This window comes from Etheostoma cragini, chromosome 3 (assembly GCF_013103735.1).
Source record: "Etheostoma cragini isolate CJK2018 chromosome 3, CSU_Ecrag_1.0, whole genome shotgun sequence".
Classification (NCBI taxonomy): domain Eukaryota; kingdom Metazoa; phylum Chordata; class Actinopteri; order Perciformes; family Percidae; genus Etheostoma; species Etheostoma cragini.
Genome location: NC_048409.1, coordinates 18,131,582 through 18,149,758, shown reverse-complemented (window position 1 = coordinate 18,149,758; position 18,177 = coordinate 18,131,582). Strand labels below are relative to the sequence as shown.

The following is an 18,177-nucleotide window of genomic DNA, read 5'->3' as shown; positions in this document are numbered from 1 at the left end:
GATTTTGTGTAAAGCACTTTGAATTGCCCTGTTGCTGAAATGTGCTTTACAAATAAAGCTGCCTTGCCTTGCCTTGCCATTTACATTTTTATTTTTTTTAAATTGTTTTGTTCTTTTAACATGAGATTTTGTCTTTCTGATGTCCCCAGCTGTTTACTATTACTGACAGCCCAGTAAACACTTTCAACAAATCTTCCGGCATTCCTAGCATATTTCCCTTTATATTTATGTCTATTTGTCTGTTTTTATATTCTTCGTATGTCAGTCTGCCCATCTGTCATTTAGGGCGGTAACGATAACCGCATCAATCCAACACTGCCAGATGATGTCATCACCTTCATCACTGCATTTTTTTATATTTAATTTTTCTGCTGGTGAAAGATACAGAAGTACATATGCCGTGTGACAGGATTTACGTTTGTATAATTAACAGCCATTTATTTTGTATGTGACAAATTATTATGAATTAGTACTATGCTCGAGTACTGCATTCCTACAGGTAACATTTAATTAAATTTGTACTACACAGCAGGGAGGGAAGGGACTCAGACATTTCATCGTTCTCGGTGGAGATGGACAGAATAGCGCTGCAGTGTTTTACCATTGCACTTTACACTGCATGAATAGGCCTAAAAACAAGCCGAGTTTCCTGCTGCTTATAGCTTAATCCTGAAAAAACACCACAGTGGAAGCTTCGCCTGCATGCACGTTTTTTTTAAGCCTAACGTTAAACGAAACGGCTTATATAAGTTTAGAGAGCATCGACCTAGCGGACTGCAGTCGCCCTCTCTCTGCTCAGCTGCTAGCCTCTGCCCTGCCCTTGGCAAACCTTTTCTTTTACTTCATTGACAATAGAGCTTTGTAAACTGTCTATGAAATTGATCAAAGGAGAGAGCAGCATGACCATAAATGACAACACAATGCAATAAAGACCCTCACATTGAGCTGGAATGGAAACACTATGCTGCAACACATGTCATAAGTATTAAGCCGGTGCTGTGTCGGGGGGGTAACATCCTTCACTTTATCGGCAGTATTAACAACGGATAAAGCCACTGTCTTGAGAAGCTTGTTTTATTGTTCACTTTTACGTTGTCTTTCCTATCCTTTTATCCTCTTGCTTTTCCTCACAGCTGCACTTGTATGCTACTCTCAGCACTCACTGTAATCACATACATCAAGGCCACAGCCCTACTGTCATTACCTATGTCTTTTCTTCTAGCTGTCTCTATCTGTCGCTCTGCCTGCCTCTGCTCCAACATGTCTTCCAGGGTTGGGTATTTATTGTTTGTTTGTTTTTTTTTCAGCGCTAAAACGTTTTTTTTCTTCTTGTCTGTCCTCTTGTCTCTCATAGCGTCTAACTTCCTGTGTACCTCCCTGTCACTCCACCACTCAGAAAGCGAGCCAATCTGTCTCCCTGTACATTCCTCTGGTGACTGTCTCTCTTCCTGTACCTGCCTCTTTCTCTTTCTCTCCATGTTTAGGTCTGTCATTCCTACATTTAAACCCAGATAGACTCCCTTCTTGCCATGCTGCAACCCACACTTTTTTTACGTGGAGAACACTATTGAATCAAAGGCGCTGAAAGACTATCCTTGTTTTCCCATAACACTTCTTTTGTAAATTCATCTTTTAAAACATGAACTACAACAACAAGGAAGAGCGGCGCTGGCCCGGCGAGGAGGGCGTGGTTGTTGAAGCAAGCAGCCATCTTCAGAAGTGAAACCAAACGGTGTCTGGCTGAGTCAGTTTAACACAGCACCCTTCTAGAAATAGAAAGGCCACACACTCATCCAGACAAGTTTAGTCTCATTCTCACATTGAATGCAAAACGTAGGTAAAACGAGATGGGGGATTAATGTTATGAGCTACGTTAGCCTTTAGTAGCTGTCTGTCTTTTGGTATACGAGCCAAGGCAAGCTTAGTAACACTGTCCTAAAAGGAGAAGAACTACCAGCATGTCTTATGGGACTTATGTATTTCTCTCTCTGTCTTTCACACACACACACACACACACACACACACACACACACACACACACACACACACACACACAATCTGTGATGCGTCGATGCAGAACATTTTGAGATTAAACAGTGATCTGGAAGCAATGCATATGTTTGACCTGTTATAAACAGCATGAAAAAAAAGATTAGCCGATGGACTGCGCTTAATCGTGTGCTTAATCAAAAGCAACACTATAAAAGCATGGGAGCAGCAGATTCTAACCCCCCCCCCCCACCACCAACACCACCTCTCTCTGCAGGGGAAAGCTTTTTAAACATGTGCTCTTTTTAGAGAAGGATTAAAAAATAACATACTGGAGGCTTGAACTTCCATTAGGGAATATTATGGTTTGATGTAAACTATAGAATCACGTACACACACAGCAAATGCTCAGATGCATCATGTTACATAATGTATAATTCAAGGGCTCAAATACTCCTCGGCAAAAACAGACATGCAAGAAAAATCTCGCCAACTTTAATACTATGGCTTCTTCATGTTGTTTTTTAATCGTCAGCGTGATATCAACTTGCGCAACAAACGCTTTGCAAAAGGCATTAAGGGGTTTTGTGAGTTAGTAGAAAGAGAGTATCAGTTGAAGACTGCACTTAGACATGTAGCTATTATTCATTTTGTTTATTGGTGCCTTTTGTTCAACGAAATAATGTTAAAGACATTTCCCTTTTAACTTTTTAATTTAACAAGCAATTTTCTTGTATTAAAGAAGTATGCTGAAAGCAACAGAAAGGCAGAACTGACTGCACTTTAATGTTGGTTTATTCATTTCTAGTAATATTATCACTTTATTCAAAACATTATCACATATTTCCTCATATCTTGCAGCTATAAATGTTACTTATTGTACGTTAAATCTTTGATGGCTATCCTCAGGCTCATATCCTTGTAGTGCATAGATTAGGATTGGGATTGATCTTTGTGCCACGTTGTGCCATATATATATATATATATATATTTACAGTTTTTTTTCAGTGATGAGTATTTATTTCACAAAGCTAGACTTTGGAACAGAACAGAAATGTAAATGTGCTGTATTTATATAGCGCTTTTCCAGTCTTAACAACTGCTCAAAGCGCTTTTACACTACAGGGAACATTCACCATTTACACACAATCATACACTGTGGCCGGGGCTGCCGTACAAGGTGCCACCTGCTCATCAGATAAACATTCACACACATTCACACTCCGATGCGCAGGACTAAACTCGGGGTTCAGTGTCTTGCCCAAGGACACTTCAACAATGACTGCAGCAGCGGGGATCGAACCACCAACCTTCCGATTGGCAGGCAACCGCTCTACCACTGAGCCCCAGAGAGAAAGTACCTCTCCAACTTCTGCATGGCTTGTATCTTTTCAGTGTAGCAGAAATCTAAACAAAGTGTACCTTTGCTTTACAGTATAAAAATGTATGACCTAATGCAAGTGACTCGTGCTTTGCAACATTAAGCTTGGCCCATGTGGGACTTCCTCCAAAGCTGATGACCTGAATATCACTGTGACGAGCAATTTAATCCAGATGCAGATCCAGACATGCACATATGTCTGGAAGCTTAGTGTAAACAGGCATTACCACCTGGAGTAGTGAAGTTGTTGATTGAAAGAAAAGAAGTATCTAATTGTGGGGCCACTATGTTTCATCTGTACGCATTATCCAGTTCGCTCTTGCACCCAAATGCAGCTCACCTCTCCTAACAGAGGAGTTGTCCCATCGGATTCAGTGACCCAGGCGTTCTTCTCAGTCCCACGGTCATAGGAGCCGTATGGGGTATTCCCTACCCTCTTACTGGTAGCTACGGCAGGGTCCTGGGGGCAATTAAATACACTAGTGAGAATATGAAAAAACATAAATGCTATTTCGAACACAGTGATTTGGTATATTTGAAAGACGGATTATATAATAAACATTTTGAAGTTGCTGTTTTCACTTGTTGCTGATTCAAAAAAAAAAAATCATGTTTAAGTCATGTAATGTTGCAACATTCTGAGTTTCATGTCAAATAAATGAATTGTTAGTGTTATGACCTCTTTTTTTAAGTTGATCACTAATAGAGTCAATGATTTGAGATTGAGTTTGGTTTCATGACAGCAAGCTCCTGTGGTTAACTATCTGTTGCGCTTCATACAGCTGGAGTGTATCAACTTAACATCACAGCAGCCAACATTTGGCCAGGAATATAAGATTAAGGATACAATAATACCCAAAACTGAAATGCAAGTTATTTTTTGTTGTTTAAAGGTTATAGTTTCTGTTAAATTATGAAATACACAACTTGCTTCACTCACAATAAGATACTTCTTACCAGGATGAGGATGTATTTCTGTCCTTTCTCATGAAGGTAGTCGGCGAAATGAGGAAGCTCTTTGAAATTGATTTTGTCATAAGTGAAATCTTTCTTATCCTCCATGTAGTCAATGTCAGTGTACTGAATGTCCTGCAGAAAAATAAGAAAGTATAGTGTATGATCACCTTATGTACATGCAATAAACTAACTATTATTAATATGCTGTTCAGGAAAAGAATACAAATCAAAATTCTTTACAAAACAGTATTTACTTGCATTCTTTTATGAGTGGTGCCTTTTATATTCAAAACATTGTTCAATACAATGTTGGACATTATTTCATGTCATTTGTTTTAAATTCAACAAGCAATTTGTTGTATTTTAGCAAATGATAACATTAATACTACTACTCCTAGTACTACTGCTACTACTGATGATGATGATGATGATGATAATAATAATAAAATACTACTATTACTGTGACTACTACTACTACTACTAATTATAATACTGAAATCAAGAAAAATGCAGAACTGAGGACACTTTAATATCTTTATTTATTGCAAGTAAAAGTGTTATATTTAACAATGTAATAGCATATTGCATATTTTCCTTATCTTGCGCAGCCCTATAACTTCAACACATCTACTCAAAATTCTGCATCTTTATTATGACTTGAACGCATCCTCCTAGCACATTATATTTACATGCCATGTGTAATAAACACACTTTAAAGCATATGTAATGTGAGCCTCATTGAAAAAAGAAAACGTTTCAACTGCTGTCTTGTCTGACCTGCCTCTGCTGGTTTTTTGGAGACCTAACGTGAGTGCCAACAACTTGAATGATGTGCTGCTAAACCTTGGGAGGACAATGGGAATGTTAGCACATTCTGTTTTGTGTGTGGGACGTTATGCTTGCTCTCTGTCTGTTGTCTGCCAAAATCTACTTCATGTCGATAGAGCAGATGGTTTAGAAGGCTCTGCCAGATCCTTCCTCTAATGGTAATCAGCTCCAGACATATTAGGGAGAATGTGATAATGCCCTCTGTGGTCTATCTAATGGTTATCAAATATGTCCCTGAGTACAGCGGGAGAGGAAGCAGCTGCATCCTAATGTATTTTGAAATGAACAAGAGATTGGAGATTATCACAATGAAATATTGAGATAGGTTAGAAATTTGTTTGCATTTGATCCGTAAATAAGACAGAGTTCAAACCACGTCTTTGGATAGTGCAGTATTTGCTGAGTTGTGATACAGTTGAAGTGTTTTATTGGAAAATGTGAAGATTAGGATTAGGTGTTTACCTTAGTAATTAAGGTTGGCAAAGTACCTCAAACATCAGTGCTCTGTGTGGAAGGGACATCTTAAAGTTACTATTAACTAAGAAAATGTCAACCAGAACTGGTATTTATCAAGTTTCTCAGAAGGGAAGAGGTGTTGGAGTAGTTTTAAAATTAAGACCAGGTTGAATGAGATATTGAAAGGAACTTGGTTGATTGATCTTTGATCATCACTAACATTCAGTGATGCTTCAAAAATGGTTGTCCTGGGATTGAACCTATAGAGCCAGCAGACTCTCCATTATTTACCAGAAAGCTGGATTACCCCGTCTAAACTAAAGGCCATCCCTATCAGTCTAACTGTCTGTTACACTCCTGCTTTCACCTTCATTTCACGTATCCACAGATAGTGTATTGGTTAAGGCTCTTGCCTCTGGAAGCACATAGTAGTGCATGTGGTTCAAATTTAACAAGGTGTGTGCAAGGTGATGGATGGATTTTTGATCCCCCTCCCCCAACACAAAAAAAAGCTACACGGCTGTAAAAAAATGCAATGGAATATTTTCATTTCCCAGACTGCTGTTGATTGGCAGTGATGTCAGGCTTCTTTTTAAGGATTTTTTGTGGGGCTTTTTCCCTTTATTAAGTGACACTGGATAGACAGGAAAAGGGGAGAGAGATGGGGGATGACATGCAGCGAAGCGCCGCAGGTCGGACTTGAACCCGGGCCACTGCAGGACTCAGCAAACATGGGGCAAACGCTCCCACTGGGCGAGCTAGAGGCTTTTTATTATTTTGGGGGAATTTCCTGCGTTGTTCCTCGGTTAAAGATTGCCTATTTCTCTTCTGTAAGCCTTCCCTTACACCTAGTCTGATATGATTTTATTGTACATTTTTTTACTGTGGTGATAAACGGTGTGTAACTCAATGTGATTGTAAATGCTTGGGATTTACAACAAAGAGCGGAGGAATTGATTGTGAAAGGGCCAAACGTTTGAGGACATTCAGGCACCTGGAATCCATGATATAGATTTTTTTCTTTTTCTTTTACATCTTAAAATTAAAATACTAAAATTAAAATAAATTTTCTCGCAAACATATGAACACGAAATTAAACTGTGTTGGCAGCAATAGCCTTGGTAGCAATTTTAGATAAGCATACTGTATACAAACAGCCTTGAATAAAGTAAGCAGAAAGGATCTTACATATGGGAGGGCCACGGCGCGGTTCCTCTCCACTGTTTGCTTGACCTCACTCAGGTTTCCGTAGCCCCACCGAGAAATCTGGAAACCCAGGGACCAGTAGGGAGGAATGACAGGCCTGCCAATGAGCTGGACAACACAATTGGACATATTGTTAACAGATTTACTTTGCCAAGGCAACTCACGTGATACTTTTGCACAACATACTTACATAACCTTGCCCGTATATTCTTTATATTTATATAGACATATATTCTTTTTAGAGATTTTTGCCTTTATTTAGTATAGCTAAAGATTTTTGAAGAGGGGGTAGAAGAGATATGCAGCAAAGGGCAATGGTTCGAAGTTGACCCCGGTTACTGTGGTAAGTATTTGGCCTTTGTAAACCGGGCAAACACTCAACCTGGTGAGCTACCAGGCCCCTGTAGTCTTGTATACAGAATATGCCTTTTAAAAAAAGAAAATCCAAGTAAAAGTCTTTGCCTCACCAAAAGGAACTCCTGCACTACTTGTTCTGGCGTGTCTCCAAAGAGAATGTAGAAGTCAAGGATGCCTCCGATCGTCCTGTAGGTCACCGCAGGAGCAGGCTGCAAAGTCACCTCTGAGAAGAAAAAAAATTTGCTAACTGAATCTTAATACCTTCCTTAACTAAAAATGTTAACCCTCTAAAAATGCCCTCTCAAACTATTGTTAACCAGCAATCCCTTTATTGTTGTGCTGACTTTAGGTTCAAATGTGAAACAGTCAGGACAATCCATGAGAGGCAAAAAAAAGCTTTTATATCATGAGAATATAGACTTGAGCAAGAAAGACATGTCAACGGGCATTCTGACTGCTATCTGTCATGCCCTTCATAGAATAAAACAGCCATGCAATATTCTCTTTGATTTGTCAGCACATTTTTTGATTGAGGCAATAGTACATCCATTTATGTTAGGAAGATGATAAGGCATAACTGATGGCTCGTGTGCCCTTGAACCAATTCACAAATGGCTTTTTTTTCCTAATGTTCTGGGTGTATGTGTATTATACTGTTACTGTATGTTTTTTATTTGGTTTTTGTGCACACTTTTGCTTTTTTTTTTAAATGTGTTTATGTGTCTGTTTACTTCCCTAAAGACTGTGTCATTGTGTGTGTGTGTGTGTGTGTGTGTGTGTGTGTGTGTGTGTGTGTGTGTGTGTGTGTGTGTGTGTGTGTGTGTGTGTGTGTGTGTGTGTGTGTGTGTGTGTCATTATCTTTACCCATAGCATTGCTGTTCATGAGAAAGACTCCAAATGACTTTCCACTCTCATCTTCCAAACATAGGAAGAAAGGATAGTGTCCATAGAGGTTATGTGTATCCTGCAGGGAAGGTAGGAAGACAAAGGGATGAGGGGATGTAGGGAACAGGTGTGAGGCACTGGAGGAACCTGGGAGACTTATTGAAGCTGAGGAGGTGAATCCTGTGCTTCATTTTATACTCCTTTTAATTAGAAAACCTTTGGGAAGGAGGACACATGCTGGGAGCACATGTAAACAGAACACAACAACTGTAACCAAAAATAGAGTAACGTTACGGGGTCAACGTGTATAGATATGCTGTGTTTATCATAGTGTGTGTGTGCATGTGTGCGTGCGCCTTACCCCATTAGGAAAACCATCTCTGGTGAAGATGGGCCAAGTCTTCCAGTTCGTGTCATGACGATACTGTCTGTGCACATGCTCTCCCAGGCCATAGATATTATGGGATGGAAGCTTAGCAGACAGCTGTAGGTACTGGTCTGCAAACACCAGTGGAGCCATTGTAGTGTTAAACCTGTTTTTAAGAACAGGAGACAAAAACAGTGGGTCATCACGGGGAAGTGAGAACACTGAAATGAGAAAAAGCAAAGGGATGTGGCAAAAAAGAGAGAGAACAAGTGAGACAGAAAATGTTAGAGACAAAGAAGTAAGAGTGAGATGAAGTGAAAAGAGGGTAGTAATGAGAAGAGGATGTGTTGAGGAGTTGAGTTGTAGAAAGAAAAAAAACTTTGAAGACAGACCATCCCATCAAGCTATAATAAGCTCTCTGGGTAACATTTTTCTTGAAAATAAGACATACTGTACACTGTTAGTTGAAATACTGAGATTGCTCTAGGTGTATACAGCTGCCAAAACAGACTAAATATAGGAAGTCAAGGTTTTAAATGCAGTAAATACACATTTATATATTTATATAGTCATGACAACTCAGGACCTCCAAAAACAACTGAAATAAAGACTAATTACATTCGTTTTTAATCAAATGATGATGATAGTTGTGTCTTGTCACAGTCAATCAGGGTCAAAAGGATGACCAGGAGAGGCTACATTTGTGTTCAGTGAAGAAGTCATTTCACTGGTATCTTTTATTATGAGAACTGAATGTCCATACAACAGCCATAAAGATCAAAGAGCAGAATGATTATTGGTATCATAACTCTACGGTATGTTGTAGTACTCGAGACACCACTCTTTGAAGGCCTCTGTCACATTTTTACCAGTCTCGTCTCTGTCTCGGATGGAGAGAAGTTTATTTCAAGACCACAACTGCAGGGATATCACTAAATTGCACGTGTGTGGTCTGATCTACGGGTTAATGTCATTCCTGGGATTGGATGTAAAACGTCCTGCTTCAAATGCAACAAATAGCTTGACTTATTTCTAGTTTGAAATGTGTTACTGTTAATCCCTGATCCCCGCCCCCCTTAACACACACTCCCAATGTGAATGCAGGTGAAAGGAGAAGAATCTCTGACTGTCTGGGAGATGTCAGCCAAATCCTTGGTAATAACATTTTATTTATTACATTTTATTAAAATGTATTAAACACACAGCAGTGTCTACATTCTGCAATGTAACGCTAACTGACAGCTTGGACCACCTAAGATGTTTATCTGCATAAGGAAGCAAGAGAAAGGTAAGCTAAGTGTAAGAGATTTAAGCGAAGCTAGCTAGCTAAAGTTATCAATCTGCCTCTGTTCCAAAACTGTATGGAATGGAAACATGTCAGACAGCTGTAGGTACTGGTCTGCAAACACAAGTGGAGCCAGTGTACTGTCAAAGCTGAATGTGTGTTGTTTTTATGCGAACAGGAGACAAAATCAGCGGGTCACCACTGGGAAGTGAGACAGAAAATTGATTACAACACTGTCATTAAAATATCAAAAAAAACTATGTCACAATAAACATTTAATGATGACTTAGATGGAAAAGTAAATACATAAACCTTGTTACCACTGTACTTTTTATTGGCCTTGTGCTACTCATGTCATTATAAAAATCTTATCAAGTAATTATGAAAACAATAACCGGTGCATGTGATATCTTTTATGATAAGCAGGTAAGAATGTTGCAATATTTTAAATATGATTAATCCATATGTAGCATACTCGGGGTCAACAGCCAGCTGTCCTTTTTAATAGTTGCTGGTATCTACTTTAATGCTAGTGAACTCTTTGCTGGTAATGTAAAACGATTTAACTTGGTGGAGAGGTTGATGGGCCACAGTCACATGCTCCTCGGATGGTCCAATTTCCCGAGTTGGGAAGTCATTCTTACAGCTTTAGTATGTTCAGTAGTCGGAATATAGGTAAAAACATTGACGTTACCACAAAGATGTGTTACACTTTATTGCTCAGAGCTTTTAAACAATAGCTGTTTCCGGTATTTAGCTGTTTTTTCAGTTTGAAGCTTTATATTTGTGATTTTTGTCACAGACTTGTTGCTGCATCAGCGCATTCTCTAAAACCACTAAAATATGGCTTTACCTGACTTGTAATCAGGTTTAATGCTAATACATAACTTTTCTAACTAATCCAGGTTGTATATATACAGCTGCTAATCTTCAGAGCAATATCACTCCCTCTGGTTGAAGGTCATGTGCAGTGTTGGGAAAGACAATGCTGTGCAATACACCAGTAAATGATGCAAGCCAAAGATTGGCAGGGTTATGGTATTTATTCCCATGCAACAAATCCTGGTAGTAGTACAAACATGGGTTTTGTGCCCTCACAAGCCTTATTTTTTACAAAGTGCCATACTCTATAGCCCATCAACGATAATAATGGCTTTTGGCCTTTTTGTGTTTAATAGGAAATCTGTGTGGGCCCCCAGCTCTGAGGGGTAATTGATCACTGGAATGTCACCCAGGGCTAACCAAGTAGCCTGGTTCGACATGAACCCTAATTAAACTTACATGCCACATAGCAAGGTGTTAAATGTCATTATCTTGAAATCATGCAGGACAATTAGAGATTATGCAACCCAATCTCATGCCAGTTCCTGAAATGGTCACGTTATTTTGATTCATTGAGTCCTGTACAGGTCACGTTAATGTCATTTATTTTGTGTACAAGTCACGATTTTCGAACATGACCATTTCACAAACTACCATGACACTGGGCTGCTCCGGAGGATGCAGCAACGGGGAAATTAAACGCCACATGCCAACAACATCGAGCCGGTTGTGGTTAGGAAGAGAATAACGTCGAAAGGAACTGCAACATGTGGTACGCTATCCCCAGTCTCCGGGGTAAAAGTCATGTTTTGTTTGACCCATCGACCACCGTTCTTGAATTTTCGGATTTTGAATACTACTCGCTAACATAGTCGTTCCGTAACCACGAATTAGGCTTCCCATTGAAATACATTAATTCAAAATTTGTAATCAACACACAAAAAAATGTACGTGACCTGTACACAAATAGATTAAATAACGTGACCATTTCACAACAACAATGCCAATATATTGCCAATTTGCAATTTTATAAGGTGAATGGGAAAAGACAATAACTGGCAGAGAGAAGCACAAGTACGCTTGGGCACCACGGCATTTACCATATTTTGCCTCCAGAAATACACCCACACATGATACTGTGGATACCATCTTTATCGAACTCCAATCAACTTTCAAAATCTCTTTCTACCTAAATGTTTCAACAATCATCCCTCTTTACAGGTGAAGCCATACAATAGTATATATCCCACATTTACAGTGTATGTAGTATATTAAAACACAGTAAAATTACAGTACTTGTCTGGATGCACATTATTTTGTTGAATATAAACCGTATATACACTCTGCTCCCTTTTCTAGATCCTTCACTGTCCACATGGCAAACAATGGGATATTGTAGTTCTTATAAGCAATCCTGTCCCTGTCAAACACAATTGCACAAAAAAACACACACAAACACACACTGTAAGCACTCACAGGACTTTGTTGTTCTCCTTCCTGCGCACAATAAGGCCAAAGGGGTTTTCTGTCATCTCCAGTGTGTTGCTGATGGGGCTGGTGGGGTCATTGTTGAGGCTGCTGACGTGCTCATGGGGGACTTCAAACCTCTTCCTGTGGGCATCATAGATCTGAGTAGAGAAGAAACATGTGTAAGTGTGGCTTCATATCTCACAGTCATGTTCTTACTTTGTTGTGTACATTGCTATTTTTGCCCTTTTTTGTTTTTAACAAGATTCTTGTTAAACATGCTTTGATAAAAAAAATGTATTAGACTGGAGTGGATTTATCTCACAATTCCCTCTGTTGCTGTCCAAGTGTGTGTGTGTGCGTGCGTGCGTGCGTGCGTGCGTGCGTGCGTGCGTGCGTGCGTGAGCGAGGATGTGAGCGAGGATGTGAGTGTGAATTTGTGTGCAGGCAAAAAAGGTGTTTTACAGAGATGGTGTCTGTCAGTGTCTACCTTAAATCGAAGTCGATTGCTGGACTGCATTTCTGCGTGAAATGACAACTCTTGTATATCAGCCCCAAATAAAGAAGGAGATGCCATTCTCTTCAGTTGGGCTGTTATTACTGCATAATCAAAGACATGGTGAAAGAGGGTAAAGGTTATAAAACTGTTTTGTTTTCTTTACAAATATAAAGATTATTATATTAAAGATTAAATTAGCCACGGTTAGTATGGCTCTGTCCGAAGGCAACAAAATTGATCACCTTATAAAGCTCACTAATTAACATGATTATAACGCGTTTCTTTAACACATACAAAAACCTAAACGTAAAAACTATAACTTGTGATTTTACCCGGGATTATGTGCTGCTAGTTTCCTGACAACTTCAACTGTTCCTTAAATAAATATTATATTAATATATAAATATGATATTAAAAACACCTTTAACATCAACGGTCTACTTAAGGATCACTTATGTTCATTTAATTATAACATGACAAATACAGTATATATTCCCTACAGTGATGCGTGAACTGCAACAATAATCATTATACCATTTAAAGTTCAGGCCAACTTGGATGGGAATCTCTTCAAAGGCAGATGTATTCCCAGGTTATCATTTACCAGTATGATAAAAGGCTGCAAAATGCTTACATTCCACAGTTGCCTTTGAGTTAAATGTGTGTAATTTGCATAGGAGCCTTGAGTGAATCATGGCAAAATACATGTAAAACTATTTGGAGACAGCTAAACTTATATAACAAGTGCTTTAATTTTATTGCAATGGTTAAAGTCCCTGTTGAGTAACCGTGATATGGTTAATGGTTTTTGGCTAATGTTCATCTCTGTCTAAGCATTTGCCATAATTCAATTCAACCACCTTTTGTTACATAATACGATATCATTTTTTTCCTTTAACAACATGTTCTTATGTTATTTAAACAATGTGACTGGACATGTTGTTCAGACTTGATTCAAAATGTCCAACGTTTATTCCTAATTTTTACACAATAAAGGAGTTCACATAAGGCAGTGAAATCAAGCAGAAAATAGAAAAACCTGCATGCTGCAAAGTCAATCATGTTTTCTAATATGCCATCCATGTCATATTTCACAGAAAAGCATGCCTGAGGCAAAGAAATGAAGTCAAGGAAAAATGATGTGATGAAGACAGACGGACAGATTGAAGGAATTAAAAAAACATTATAGTATGCCAAATATGAGAGGGAGAGAGAGAGACTGAATCTCTTACTGTAAGGATTTGGTCGCTCCACTGATTCCACTGTGTATCCGTGGTTGGTTGAGAAGAAACACCAGGGAACATTTCTCTCGTCCAGTGGGCTCCAGCAACATCCACGCTGCTCACATCGCAGCTGTTTGAGTAGTTGATGAAGGTTATTATTTTTGTTATCCACATTGGCAATTTTGTCACTGCTGCTAATTTAAAGAATGTTATTATCATTATTATCATTGCCGTTATGAAAATCATTAAAACCAGGGTACCCAAAATCATCTTCTCAATTGTGTCAATGGTTCAGAATTCAGTTGTAAGAAAATCCGTCATTATGGAATCCTCAGCTCCTTCTCAACGCCCATTAAGTTGAAGGTCTTTGAGAAAACTTTCTCCATAAATATAACTTTGCCATCTTGGAAATGATAGTGACTTTTACCTTTGAGGCTCCAGCATCAGGGAAACAGTCTACTCTTTCAGCCAAAGAAATTCTGGGACACTGGGGAACGAATACTTCAGTAGTTTCTGCCAAAAGATGAAATGTTTACTTAAAAAAATATGTTAAATCCCAGTAATCTTACATAATAAACTACCTAAAAGACTGCACACTTATTTATGACTTATACCATTTAAGCAATGGACCATAACCAATTGAGAGAGTGAACTGAATCTGTCATTTCAGCAAAGCCCTGATTGTAGTAGTTATGACGGATCAAAGATGGAAGTGAGGTGATGTCATTAAAGAACAACATCCTTACTTTGCAGGGTGGATGGACGCCGATACATACAGGTATGTTTCTTTTCTGCCTACACATGTTCACCTACCATCTTTGATGATTCCAGGTTCACCGGTGACGAACAGAACTATGAGAGCGAGGGCTGCCACGGACATCAATGTGAACATGACAATTAGGGTCAGCTCCAAACCTGAGAACCGCCGCCTCCCCATCTAATACACACACACACACACACAAGCGCACACATACACAGAGAGTGATTACAAAAGCCAATATCATTAACACCCAAAATGACACTAAGTTTACTAAAGACAAGGTCTCAAAGGTCTCATAAAACTTCCCTGCTTAATGAGGCCCATTGGCAGGATGGACAGACAGACAGACAGACAGACACCAAAACTATAGTAAACAGGCATATACTAACCACTAACCTTAGACTCAGCAGAAGCTTTCTGGAGTTGTCGAAAAAACAGAAACTGAAAGAATCTGACAGTAAATGCTACACGGCTAAGCTAATCTGGGCACGGAGAACAATTAAACACAGCTTCTGAAGTTTAACTTGTAACATTACTTATATTGTCTCCTCTCCCTGTGTATTGTTTAACATTAGAGTGATACTAAAACTGGCCTTGATGAATGCATATCTTTCCTACTTCTAGAGGGTTTTGTGCTGCAACCCCCCCGCCAAAAACCAATGTGTCACTTGTTAGTACTGACCTTATTAGCGCTTACTATACTACATTTGTAACAGTATAGGGAAGACAAGAAGGAGAACAATAATTACAAGACACGGGAAGTTTACAAAACTGCTAGACATGCCGAGCCTATTGTTTGCAAAGGCACACATCATATCACTAATGGAATTAGGCTTCATTCCAATGTACTTTTGGAGACAAAACAAGGTGAATTTCTGTATTTGTGTGGGAATGTGTCTATTTGGGTGAACGAGAGGCTTACAGCCATCCTGTTTAATGTGCTGTGAAGAGCAGGCGAGGGCAAAGAGAGAGACTGAGAGTCAAACGTGTGCATGCCCCCCCCGGACCCCATACAGAAGCACCAAAAAACGGTTGCAAACATGCAGTGCAACACTAACACACACAAATTCATACAGTGCAAACCCTTTCAGATTCTCTCTTCTTCTGCTTAGCTAACAGTAAGTGCCTAAAAATAGCTTTCACCCACAACAGCATATCCTATTACTTCTCCTGACTCAGACATTCTGATAGGTCCAGATGTACACACATTTAAAAATAAACAGGGGCACTTTATAGCTGCACTGTTGAGGTTCCCATGAGTGAAGGCAGTTTAGAATATTATCTGATATTTCATTTGAACTTTTACTTAACACCCTTAGTTCACTGGTTACTTTGATGCTTAAAGGTTAATGTCAGCCCAAGATGAGGTTTGCCACCTGCAATTAAGTTTCAGTACTTGCATAAAAATCTGGATCACTACAGTGTACATCTGAATATAAAGTCAGTCAACACATCGGTATTCAAAGCCCTCTATAGACATTTGTTTCTCAGGGCTGCATTGTAATTTAAATTAGATTATTTACTTTACTGGTAAAGAGCTACACAACCATATAAACATAACTAACATTATTAACAAACTTGGTCACAGTCTGTCCAGAGTAATGTGGAATAAGCTGCGAACATTTGCAAGATACATAAAGTTTTAGTCTGTATCTGTAACAACAATGATTTTTTTAACCAAATAGTTTTTATCTTTTAAGCATACATTATCTATCATCCAACATAATATTAAATAAGTAAATCATGTTGTATTATCAACAAAGGCTGTAGTGAAATATAAAACAAAGATTAGTTTTTGAGTTGAACAGGTAGACAGCCTGCAGCTGCAGTCTTACCTCTTCTCTCCAATGTTCGGGGCAAAGTGCTTCTGAGTTCAAGTGAGATAGCACCTTATAATCCACAGGGTGTATTGTGGTCATAGGGGCTTGCCACTTCGTGTGTGTGTGTGTGTGTGTGTGACTGTGTGTGTGTGTGTGTGTCCTGCCAATGGGCCTCATTAAGCTGGGAAGTTTTATGAGACGTTTGAGACCTTGCCTTCAGTAAATTTGGTGTCATTTTGGATGTTAATGATATTGGCCTTAGTAATCTGTGTGTGTGTGTGTGTGTGTGTGTGTGTATGTGTGTGTGTGTGTGTGTGTGTCAGTCGAAGCATGTAGACCCCAAAGCCATGAAGTGTCAGATCTATCTACCATCTACAGTGTGAGAAAACAACTGCAGTCTAAAATCCTCATATCGGCTTGTTACAATCAATCCCATCCCTATCATGTTTGATTTCCACAGAGCTTATGAGAGTTTGTGTGCGTTAATAGTTATAATTTACCGAAAGATATCTGTGTATTTTTGTTGTTTTATGTAAGCTGTGACTCAGCACGAGTAATCATTACCCCACTGTTACCACATCACCAACCATTTACACACACACACACACACACACACACACACACACACACACATACATAAATAACAGTAGGACATACCAGATGATACTGGAGTCCCTGAATCTGTTAAGCTATATGTGGCAGGCTGTATGTGTAGTAACTTTACATGTACAAGTATGATGTAGATTTTACCTGCAGATCACCTACTCTTATGCTTATTATGCATCTCAAACCACCTCAGTGGTGGTATTCTTTCCAGGTGTTGAAAATGTGTCAATGTATTTGTAACATCTATGGTCTGTCTCCTCTGTCCCTGTGATAACAGCAGCTAAAATAACACTAAGGGGCTTATATATATAAATGAAAATCTAAATCTCACTTTTCATGCTAGTATTTCCCCATGCATCTGTGTCTTTCAGACTGATGATGATGGGGCAATTGTTCATCCTTGATTTTTTTTCCACTAAAATTGATTGTCGCTGCCACTGACAGGCTCAGATTGTTATTGAAAGTCTCTAACAACATTATCGATCTCACAACGTAACTTCTTGTTCAATGACAGCAGTGTGGAGTGTGGAACACGAGTCGGGTTAAAGGCGTCCCAGTAGTTTGTTTTTTTTGAAGTACAGAAATGATGGGCTTGTGTTATCTAAAAGTTTTTCAGAGCTGTGGCTCAATATTCAGGTAAATGATTTCAACAATGAATAAGGTCATTATAATTCGATGACCCTCTCTATTCTTTGAGCCAGAGTATTCTAACTCCATTCTAACGGAGTCCATCTAGCAGTCAGAGATAGAAAAACTTGACATAGAAAGGTAGAGTGCACCCATTATTGCTTACAAAAAGATTTAAATCTGGAGAGAATTTGTTGGAAATATTCAAAGTTTTTTTTGTACATACACATAATATGAAATTTACTTTGGAGAGTAGAATTTTTAAAGGGGTAGACAAGCCAAGTCATATTCCCCAGATGTAGCCTAGACACTGGTGGTGGTGGTGGTCAAGGAGCCCAAAGACCGGGCCATAGGAGTCTACTAGAGTGGTTTGCTGGAGGAAGACCCAAGATGCCGTGGGTTATGATAACTTGCCTGAAATGACAGCAGACAGCGGCAGAGAAAGAGAAACAGATTTACAGCAGGGATGTAAAGCTGAGATTGGCTCATTATATTCATGGCTGGTTCTGATTGGTTTTATCTAAAAAACGAACGCCTTAAACCAGCTGATCAGTTTTGTGAAGAGAGGTTCTATTTCGTATAGGCTTCGCCCTCTAAGGGCTACGCTATTGGGTTTATCCCTTCGCGCATGCGCAGTCGTGA

The 18,177-nt window shown here is 39.1% G+C and overlaps 1 protein-coding gene across 1 annotated transcript in view; it reads right to left on the bottom strand.

The window, feature by feature from the left end:
* si (sucrase-isomaltase (alpha-glucosidase)) overlaps positions 1 to 14,908 on the bottom strand; it is a 69,189-nt gene extending 54,281 nt beyond the window's left edge. The window contains exons 1-12 of the mRNA XM_034867568.1: positions 14,879 to 14,908; positions 14,536 to 14,659; positions 14,150 to 14,235; positions 13,732 to 13,852; positions 12,491 to 12,600; positions 12,010 to 12,161; positions 8,421 to 8,592; positions 8,039 to 8,138; positions 7,285 to 7,397; positions 6,800 to 6,925; positions 4,328 to 4,459; positions 3,711 to 3,830 (exon numbers count right to left, since the gene is read on the bottom strand). Of these exons, the coding sequence (XP_034723459.1) occupies positions 3,711 to 3,830; positions 4,328 to 4,459; positions 6,800 to 6,925; positions 7,285 to 7,397; positions 8,039 to 8,138; positions 8,421 to 8,592; positions 12,010 to 12,161; positions 12,491 to 12,600; positions 13,732 to 13,852; positions 14,150 to 14,235; positions 14,536 to 14,659 (1,356 nt within the window). The 5' untranslated portion in view covers positions 14,879 to 14,908. The remainder of the gene's footprint in view (positions 1 to 3,710; positions 3,831 to 4,327; positions 4,460 to 6,799; positions 6,926 to 7,284; positions 7,398 to 8,038; positions 8,139 to 8,420; positions 8,593 to 12,009; positions 12,162 to 12,490; positions 12,601 to 13,731; positions 13,853 to 14,149; positions 14,236 to 14,535; positions 14,660 to 14,878) is intronic.
* Between the last annotated feature and the right edge of the window lie 3,269 nt (positions 14,909 to 18,177).